General features: G+C 28.3%; 1 protein-coding gene across 1 annotated transcript; it reads left to right on the forward strand.

Moving 5' to 3' along the window:
* The first annotated feature begins 4386 nt into the window (after positions 1-4386).
* Positions 4387-6495, forward strand: LOC108692330 (endocuticle structural glycoprotein SgAbd-8-like). Its single transcript, XM_018200527.1, has 3 exons — positions 4387-4401; positions 4613-4741; positions 5997-6495. The coding sequence occupies exons 1-3, from the start codon at positions 4387-4389 to the stop codon at positions 6381-6383; spliced, it is 531 nt and encodes a 176-aa protein (XP_018056016.1). The 3' UTR covers positions 6384-6495.
* The last annotated feature ends 5118 nt before the right edge of the window (positions 6496-11613 follow it).

An 11613-nucleotide genomic window follows, 5' to 3' on the forward strand; every position in this document is an offset into this window, starting at 1 on the left:
AAAAGCGGAAAAAAGAACTGACTCGAGCACGGTAACTAATGCTTGCAACGCACAATATTTATTTCAACGCCATCTATTGGTAGCTGCAAGACTGCGAATGTATGTATTCTAAAATGGCTGTATTCTATTCTGTAACTGTGGGCCAATAAACTGAATTATCTATCTATCTCTCGCCGTCTTCGCCGTTCGCATGGTAAATCGTATCAGTTTTACATGAAGAATAATCTCTGTTTTTTTTAGGATTATCTTTTCTGAGAATTACCTCAGAAGTCAATCTAAGATTAATTTGGATGTTCTATAACAAAGATTTTCATCCCGAAAACATAATGAACTCGAATCACTGTTCTTAATTACTAATCACTGTGTGCGCTTCCACGTACCTTAATTTAATTTATATTATGAGTTCCTTTGTCTTTGATGGGGATGATTCAGGGGAAATATAGGAATTAATTATTCTTAACTAGGTATCGAAAAGATTGAATTCTATATTAATTTCAAAAATACTCCATCGCCGATCTCATCTGCGATATCAAATATTCAATTAATGCATTAGGTATTATCGTGTCATTTTCTATTATTAATTTTTTTTTGTTTTATACTCTTATTTAAACAGAAAAAAAATTTCCTTGAAATTAAAACCCATAGATTCTTCGTTCAACGGTAAGATTGAAAGAAAAGAATTGTTGAGTTCTCCGGATGTAACAATTATAATTAGATGCATTTTTAAACAGGATACTGAATTTGATATCAAATATTCGTGATAATAATAGCAAAGCAGAAATATTAGAATAAGCAAGCATCTCAGCAAACGAGAATGGATTAAAATGAAAATTTTTTTTTTCTATTCGAATGCATATTTTAAATAGCGAATACTTTTTTGGATTTAATTGGATTCAATTGGATTCAATTGGATGCAATTGGATTGAAAAACTGCATTTTCTATTCAAAATTTTAAATTGAACAGTATTCATAATGTGTGTGTTGTGCACAGAAAAAGCTAATATTATAATTTTTCATTTGTTCCATACAAGTAATGCTAATGTCATCTGTTTTTATAACAGCAAGAAGAAGACAATGTTGCTTCTGTATGAATAATTCTCTGTGAGATTAATTTTGGCATGAGAATCACGCAATGACGATAATAATATTATCTTTTATTTAACATATTTATGAATACTTAATATCTTGACAGTTATGTGAATAACAATAATATTATTTAATATCTAAATTTCATATGTGTAAAAAGTAAAGTGAAATTAATGAATTGTTATCAATAAACATTGTAAATTTATAATTTACAAATAGGTGATTAATTTATTCAAAATTTTAACTGCAATAATTGTAATTAACATGGTAAAATTTGCACGATATAATATATATATATAGAATTATAAAATTGTTTTGTTTTAAAATTGAAGGAAGAATATATTATAATATATTCGGAAACATCATTCTATAGTTATATAACGATATAGATCTTGTATAAAATATTCGTAGCAATAGCTATTGATACGATATTGCTAATGTTGGTTTGTTGCTGAATTAAACGCGCTTAGCATGAACATTAATTAGCATCACTTTACTCTCTTGAAAATAGTAGCCAAAAGAGAGTAGAAGTTAGTAAGCCATATATATGAGTTGCTTTTCATTTGCACACAAGTGAAAACTGAGTCTAAAGTGAGCTGAGTATTTCAGATTAATGACATCATTATTTAATTTGATAAAAAATTATCACATAATAACACAGGTCTTCCTCTTTTAAAGTGAGTTTACCTCACTTTTAAAGTGAGATTCACTAAAACACACGATCTCGATCAAATTAAGCATAGACAAAAATTCAATTAAATCTCACTTCAGAATGTAAAAGGAACGCGCATTCAACTGAGTTATGACGTGAGAATTATCTGAGAATCGGTGTAAATGGAAAGCAACTATGGTAGCTCAAGGTAGATTGATTCTGTACAAGATAGAAATTCTGACATTATAGTAATCTGTCATCGCATGTAATTAAGTCATCCGGTGATATCTATGATAGACGTTTCACATTACGTTGTCTAGCTCAAAGAGAGAATTAATCATACATATTTTTTCATGGAACATCAAATGTATAGACTGGTATAATTGTTTATAAAGTAAAACAGCATTGTCATAACTTAAAGTAATATTAATTTATCTCAAGTGCATATCCATTATAAATAAATCCAATAAAAGAGAAAAAAAGAGAAAAGGATCAAATAAGAATGTAAAAATACTAAATCAATCTAAATAGTACCAATGAATTATTATTATTATTATATGAAAAGATTTGATGCAGACAATGGCACTAAGGATTTATGTGTCAGGTAGTGAATTATATTGCATTCATTCACAAATCAGGAATAGATCCATGTTTCATTCAGAAAATTCTAACACAAGAGTAGTGAACACTATTATTCAGAAATAATTTGCTTGAATAATGGCCACCGTAGAAGACGTAACGCGCACGTAATATCACAGAAGGAAGTACAAGGATTCTAACTAGATTTTATCTTCGTTTCTGCTCCAGCGACGGGTCCCATGCATTCATTCCTCTGACGCTCGTTCACTAACCGGTAGTTGCAATCGTAGTATAATTGTTCTTGAGCACTGTGAAAAATTCATCTGTTCTTTTCATGTTAGAAAAAAAGATGATTGTGGCCTTCGGTGCATATGTATAAAACATTCGTTCTTAGGCAAAGTCGATGTCGAAATGTTGGCTCGGATGCATCTTAAGTTTATCTCTCGTATGAATTATCAAGTAACGAAGGATTTTAAATAGCTCTGTTTAATATAGAAAAAAAAACAGCATTTTTAAAAATATAAAAAATTGATTACATATATTCTATATTCGTCGTTTGCTACAACAATTTCAGATGAAACGTTAATAACATTTCGAGTCGATTTGCGTTTAATAAGATATAAGATTACTCCTTTTTGCTTATCGATTTTTGCATGTGAAACATAATATTTGTTATCTGAATCATTGATGCAATTTTATCTGAATCATTGATGTAATTTTTTCATATACGTGGATTATTCGAAATCATATAAATGGGCGAATGAGAAGAGTCACGGTTATGTATCAACAAAGAGACTAATAGGGAGGGAAAGCACGATCAAGTATTAAAGTCTCTTAGTTTATGTTCATGTGTCTGCTCCTGTCATTAATCTTGATTATGATTTTATGACACAGGCATTAATTTTACTGCCATTATGCCATCGAATTTTGCAATTTGCCACTGTTACAACACAAGGAGATAATTATCCAATTATTTTTTAATTTCCAGAATATTTAACCTTAAAAAAACCTTTTAAGAAAGAAAAAATATATGCCAAATGTATAAAAAAGATATCGAATATTATATTCTTTTTAATAAAAAATGTATACGAAATAAATGAAATTAACTAAGTATTTCATAACGCAAGACACATAAGATAGATTGAAAGTGATTAAAATGGTCAACTGGATTATAGTGAATTGCCCAATGACGTTTATACTTCAAGCGATCAAAATGAATCGTTTTTGTATTTTTTTTTGTATTTTTATGCACTTGGCGTCGCTACCGTGTCGCTTGATTATTTTTAAATCGATTTTTTAAATGCATTTATTTCGAATTGATGTAACATTAAATTTTATGTACTCCATCCACATATTTTATATTGTTTATATTTTTATATAATGTTTATCAAACGTGTAAGACATTTAGATAATTTAGGTGTTTGATAGATGTATTGTAATTATTTTATATATTATATTAATATATATAATATTTTTTATTAATTATCGTAATAAATATATAAATATATAATTTGTTATTGATTAAAATTTTTATATAAAAAAAGATTTGTAAAGCATAGAATGTAATGTTGCATGAAGTGTTTGATGTTCGAGCAACCGGTTCGCAAGCAATCAATCATACATGAACTAATAGAGCACATTTCCTTTCTATTTGTCCAAGTAATGTCTAAGAAAATATCTAGATATAATATCTAATGAAAATGTATGATGTACGTTTCTTTTGCATCAATAAGATCTTTTTATAGAGAATGGTATATCTCCCTAGAATCTTTCAAATCCTATGAATAATTGAGTACAGCAAAATAATAGTTGACATTTTTCATGGAGAGAATTTTAGGTTTGAAGGCTAAGCAAATATTCGATTGTGATTTGTTAAAATTATTAAAGGTACAAAATTCTTCTTTAACGCATGTTCATAATTTATTTAGAAATTTTGAGGAAGTAAAATTTTCAAATCTCGTAAAACGAGATCATAGGCAATACTTTGTAAATTGCAATGCTGGAGGTATTATCGTTATCGAATTTTGCTCACATTATGCACTACACACATGAATGTTGAGTTCTTGAAGATGACGAGCAGACAAGTAATACAATGTCAACAGGTTTTTCAACTATTTTGCAACCAATCGATTTAGACATCGCGTGGAAAGGTCAAGTCGACTTACTTTTGGCAGAAGATTCTATTCTAGCCGGCTTCTCTCTCTCGTTTCTTCCCTCTTTTTCTTTATCCTTTCTTGTCGCCATGGCTATATAGAACCCTGGCTTTTTCTCGTTTCTGGGTTTCTACATTACAAGGAAAGTGGGGATCTACGGTTTTGTATAAAAACGCATTCAGATCTCATTGCGATCACACTCGAAATCTCATCACGTTCCTCTATTGGACCAACAAATTCGAGCAATCCACACGATAAAATGAAATTCCTCGTGAGTTCTGCATTTTTCTTTACTTTATCTTAAATTCTGAAATTTATAAATAAATTGTTAATCCGTAAAATTAATATCTCGTCAAAATATCTAATATTACTACTATTAATTAAATTCTAATCGATTCTGCATTTTCCAATTTAAATCTTTAAAATTTTTACAAAATCTTTAACCAACTTAATTTGATTAACATCTGTTAGTATATTATATATTTCAATATACACTTAAGAAGACACTCTTAAATTTTCAGTATTCTTAGATTTATCAATGCCAACCGTTAATTTGGAATAATTCTCAGAGTTTTCCGTTCATTAAGATCTTCTCTTTCTTCAATTTTTGCGAAAATAGCTTGTTATGATTTTTATCTTAATTAATATCTAATTAATCGAGAAAAGAAAGTTAATTACGATAGATCAATCACAATAAATTAGCGGGAACTTAATCTGTTTATATATAGATTATTTAATTAATACTTTGATATTTATTTCTTTTTATGGATTTGATACGAATCCTGTAATTTTTTTTACAGCCCGCAGTATTGCGAAAGTAGCAATTTTTTGTCTTTAATATTTTCTGGTCGATAACAATGAATTTACATAATTGACGTATATAACTCTTAAATAACAATAACAATTAATTAACAATATAATAGAAACATATGTTATTTAACTGGCATATTTTGTGTGCTTGTTAATTAATAATATAACCCAGTCCATGATAATGATGTTATAAATCATTGTACAATATATATCACAATTTCTTTGTTCATAAAATTTTTAAAAATATTTTTTAAAAATATTTTGTTTATTCCTTTTTAATTTTATATTATTTTTTTATTTTGTCCAGTAGATTCAACATTTTGAAATAATAAAAAACCTTTATTATTTGTTAATAATAAGCAAAAGTAAGTTTATAATCATGCAATCAATCTTATATCTTTATATGTAGAAATATCGGTTTTGCTACTATGTAAAAATTAGGCTAGCTATAGATGTAAAATAATTACGTTGAACCATAAAGATAATTATGTAGGACAATCAAACATGATAATAATACTACAAAAAGTTCGATCTATCAATGAGCTTAATAATTCAATATAATTATTTAAATAGTCTAACATAATTATTTTCAGATCTGTATTTAGTTCAATTTTTTAAATTAAACAAAATCATTCTTTCCGCGTAGAAAATGATAAAAAAATTATTTCCATTGCTTGTCTTATTACATCTATACCTCATTTTAATTGTTATTTTAGATTGTGACTTTGGCTTTAGTCGCCGTCGCTCTGGCACAGCCCCAGCACTCGCCTATACAACCGGTAGCCGCGATTCTGAAGCAAGCGCAGGATATCTCACCGGAAGGATCTTACAGTTACGCCTATGAGACTGAGAACGGAATTGCCGCTTCTGAACAGGGCTCACCACAACCCGTTGGACCCAAGGGCGATCCTGCGGTCGTCGCCCAAGGTCAGTTTCAGTATACCGCTCCTGACGGCACCCCCATTGCCCTCCAGTACACGGCCGACGAGAACGGTTTCCACCCACAGGGTACTCATTTGCCGATCGCTCCAAATGTACCCGAGCAGATCCAAAAAGCCGTCGCATATGTTTTAGCCCACCCGCAACCCGAGAATCAGCAATAAATAATCGATGACATTTAGCAACATCTTCGGACAAAATGCTTACATTTCGTGCCACGCGAATCATAGACACAAAGTGTTTTGTTAATATATAAATACAAATATTCTTCAAAAATTTTTCGGCGTATTCATTTGTTGACCCAATAAATTGACTAAAACTTTGTTGCGTAGAACATAATAAAATCAAAAGTATCATTTTTATGATGTTCAACTTTGTTCAACTTTTATTTATTAATTTACGGAAAGAACGATTTTGTTGAAATATCTAACATTTTAATTAGATACAAAATAATTTTATTGGACTATTAAAATAATTATGCAAACATTTCAAGTATGAACAATGTTGCAAAAAAAATTTTAAACGTTCTACTCTAATTATTTTGATAGTCTAATAAAAAAAAATTATTTTTGAAGCCTGTATTTAGCTAAATCTTTAGGTATACGTAAGCAAAACTGTTCTTTCCGTTATAATAGAAATAAAATAATAATATGATAAGAAAGAATTAGGTATATTATTTTTCCAGACAATCATGACTATTTCCATCTAGAATTTTATTCAAATATAATAATTTAACATACAAACATAATAATAACAGTATAAAAACCAACAGGAGGAAAGAGATTTATAAAGATTGATTGTAATTTAATTTCATGTACGATTAGTTGATTAAACGCGTCGCATTCTTTGCATACGCTATTTTCAATTTATAAAATAGCTCTCTAGGTCATATAGATTCCGCAGATTCCGCAGATCTGTAGGAAGGACACAACAAGATATTTTACAATGTTTTCTTATATATATGCGCGCCAGATATTTCTGGCTAGGAAACCTTGGCATTTATTCTTACATAATGTGTATAATCATCACGATTACACCATCATGCCAGTTTCAACAATTTCGGCGACATGCAGATGACCGCAGTTTTTATTTACGAAGGTGGAGCAAATAGAAATAGCTGCAGATACTCGAATAAAAAAATATGACTTATCTACGTGATCTAAACAAAGATGTTTTCACGATTTCTCTCGGGAAATTAGCATCTTTCAAAGAACTCATATGTTACATTTTGCGAATCGATATGACTGTTTTGGAATCAGGAAAAAAAATACGACGGTAGACTGAACGACAAAGAAAAAGACGTAGGCGCGAACGATAAATATTAATATTATTAAGATAACAAAAATCATTATCGCCCACATTTAATATCAAGGCTATAGTGTTATACTGTACTCGATAAATTATTATGATGTTTTATAGATCTATTGTTACATTGTTGCGAGCTATTATGAATTATAGGAATCGCATCAGGAAAGCTACACATTAAACTGTGCTTAGTACATAGCTTATCTATGCTTGAACAGAGTTGTGTATAAAAATATTTCAAAAATTGAATATAAATATACATATAATATATAATTATTTGGCAAGAAATTATAATATTTTAAAAACATTCTGCAATAGATCTTTGATAATAAAAGTGCCGTTTTAATGGCAATAATAATAACATGATTAATTGCAGCAGTATCATTTATACGACACTGTTTATTATCCTTTCGTGAGAAACGCAATTAGCGTTGATTAACATCGATATAGATGTAATTTTCAAACGCGACGTAATAAAATTCTCTTAATACATAAATCCTCTATCGTATTATGCGATACTATTTCAATCAACAAAGAAAATATTTCTTAGGAAATCTCACGAATATTATGGCGCGCATCGTTTGTTAATAAAGTGGCAACAGTTTTTGTGCTTATTGGTATATAGGTATCTTACTATGGCATTACGTAGAAAACAACGAGTGAGATCGCAAAAATTGATAATACCTTGTTTTTTGTGTGATATCCATCTCATGATGGCACGCAAAGAAAATCGTCTATTTTTATCTTGCAAGCTATCTCGATTTTATTACTGGTAATGCGTTTCACATAACATGTAATAAATATAGCATTAATCGATATTAGCTTAATAATTCAATAACTTAAAATAAAAATGTTCACAATTGAAGAAATAATTGTTGATAAAAAAAATATCTTTAGTTAAATAATAAATATATTGCTACCAGAAATTCGGATCAAAATTTGAGTCGGATTAAAATTTGAAGCTATACCCAATTTTTCGATTTCGGTTTCGGTTCTAATCCTTTTACGATAATCATTTTAGATTTCGTCCTTTTTTAGTAATAAGTGTATGTAGTTATAAGTGTATAATTATCTATCATAATACATAAAAAAAGATAATACAATGGGTATAATAAATTATAATAGTATAATAAAATTTATGTATATTAGATTTCAAAAAAATTAATTTACAAATCATTAAAATGGGAGATTTCAGGTCTTGTTAAAGTAATCGGGAATTAAGATCGAACTGAAGCCGAAAAACGAACTGAAACATTGTGCAGGACCAGAACCATAATCGAATCGAAAACTTTTTCTGATTTTTAATCGGGTTTTTGATTCAGATTCTTTTAAATGTTATTTTAAATGTTATGTAAGAATTTTATTTGGAGGAATTTGAAAATCCACAGCCACCATTGGCAGCTCATTAGATTACAGTGTTCAAAGCCCAAATGCAAATTGTCTCTTTTCTTTTTTTTTTGTTGTTTTATCTGCTACAGCAACTTATGGCATCGCCAAATGGTCATTTTAAATTCATTACTGGTTTTCTATATAATATACCTCAAAAAAAGAAAAAAACATATGCCAAGTACATAAAAAAGATATTATTAATGATGAAGAGATCACATAAAGATGCGGCTGAGCAATAAATTGAATTAAACAAAGACATGACGAATATAAAACAGAGACTAGAATAAGTTGCAGCGCTACATGATTCAGTTTGACAAGCGGTACTTAAATTAGAATGAGAGAAGAAAAATCGTGTACACATTTGTATTTTCGAAACACGTTGATAATGATGATATTTGCAGTTTCGACATAAAGTCTCACCATGTTGGTCTTACAATACACATGTGCGTAGGTGTAACGAAAACAACGGTATGTAGAGGTCAATTTCTCAGGATTTGTTTTCTATTTTATCAATGATATCTTTATATATGATGTATATGATATCTTTAATTACACGTGAGACATCGACGGAGACATAAATGCCTGCGGAACGTAGGCGAATGGAATTGCGAATATCCTTTACTGATGTTTTCTGCGAAATTTGAGAAAATACTATAATCATCCATTGTGCAAATCTTACAATATAGAGAAAATATGTAGATAGCAAATAGGCTATTGCATGAGGGTTTTTAAAAAGAATTAATTCTTTAGTGCAATCTTACATAGCATGATTCATACATAGTGTGTTTCAGATATTAACAAATATTTTTCATTATTTTTAATATATCTCGAAAATGATGCAAAATAAGAAAAAACTCCAATAGCTCTTTTTTTGTAGAAAATTAAATTTTCTATCAATTAAATATAAAGAAAGATTTTTTTTGATATAATAAACTCAAAATAGGAGAAGAAAAAATAACGGAAATTTGCGAAAATTTTCAATTCTTATTTTTCAGTATATAATTATATATAATAACATTTTTTTCTATTCAAACGCTTTTATCGTTATAAGAGAATAAAGCACAAACATTGCAACGAAAAAAATGAGTTCTTAAACAAGACTTTTTTTTAATGGTGAGAGATATCGTTAACGCAAGTTGGACTGACAGAAAAAAAGTTATACACCAAAAAAATAAGAATTGAAAATTTTTACAAATTTTCACTATTTTTTCTTCTGTTTTCTTTTTTTATTTTGGATTTATGATAAAAATTTTTCTATAAAAAATACCTAATCGATAGAAAATTTATTCTCCTATAAAAATTTTTCATATTTTATGTTGTTTTCAAGATATTAAAAATAATGAAAAATGACAATATTTCCGAAGCGCACCACTTAATTTAATAGCATTTTTCTTTTTTATCTTACTTACATGTCGAATAATTGTCACGTGTGAATCAATAAAATTGCACTAAAAAATTAGTTTTGAATAATAATCATTTTTCCAAGCAATAGCCCAAAAATTTTATTGAATCTTCTTTTTTATATTGTTCAAAGATTTTAATGTGTTAAATATGTATATAGAATCACCGATGTGATGACCTACTATTAAAGACTCAACTCTAGGCAAATTTTTATCCATACAAAAAAGGCCTCGAGGGTCTGGAGGTAATTGAAGAACACTGACATTATCAACAATTGATATAAATTAGCGATTATTAACATAAATATTTGGATAATTTATCATTAAATTAATGAATTTTTATTATATAAATGTTTTATAAATATGTATATATGCATACTTATAATGCTAATATCTTATTTATTACTGCAAAATTACAATTTTTGTCTACAGTACAATTTTTGTCAGTTATCATCTTTACTGTAATCAAACTCGAATGATAATCATAATTTTTAATAAAATCATAATTTTTAATAAAAATCGAGTATTATTATTATTGAGTTTTAAATATAGTCTACGAAATTAATAAATCATAAAATTAGTACTATTGTATATTATCAGTTTGTTACTCTTAATCACTTAAATCTCAATAGGGATATGAACTCTCTCGTAAGAATGTCGGCTTTAATAGTATTTCGTTGGTAGTAAAATCAAATAGAGATATAAAAATTAATAGAATCCAAAACATTCAGAAAATATTTGTAATTTGTTTAAATTTTTTCGATTTAAATATTAATTATTAATTTAATCTCTATTAATTTTGCATGATATTAATTACATTACTTAGATGTTCTTAGATGTTCTGTACATTTCTGTGGCATTTTAAACATATATTTTCGTATATACTTTTTGTGTGCATAACAATATCTCTCATCATCAATATATATTATCTCTTAACTCACGTTACAATAAAATCCGGATTTGCACCGCATTCTAGGGCAAGCCCGCAATCAAACAATAACGATCTTTTTATTTACAAACTCAAGTACATCGAGGATGAATTCTATCTTATACTGACGCCAAACGAGCCCACCCTTTCTTTTGTCTTAATGTTTAGCATTCTACAAGCGAGAATTGTTGCATTGTTTAGTATGAAGAAGATTACGCTTCTAATAAAACGTGAATTACGGCAACATGAATTATTAATCTCGCTCCTCAATAAAACAGTTTGTATTCCCGGGACAAAAATTCCATATATTATAATTATTTATATTTATATATAATTATATTAAATTATATAATTATATAAAATATAAAAAAA

This window comes from Atta colombica, unplaced genomic scaffold (assembly GCF_001594045.1).
Source record: "Atta colombica isolate Treedump-2 unplaced genomic scaffold, Acol1.0 scaffold7, whole genome shotgun sequence".
In the NCBI taxonomy this organism is placed as follows: domain Eukaryota; kingdom Metazoa; phylum Arthropoda; class Insecta; order Hymenoptera; family Formicidae; genus Atta; species Atta colombica.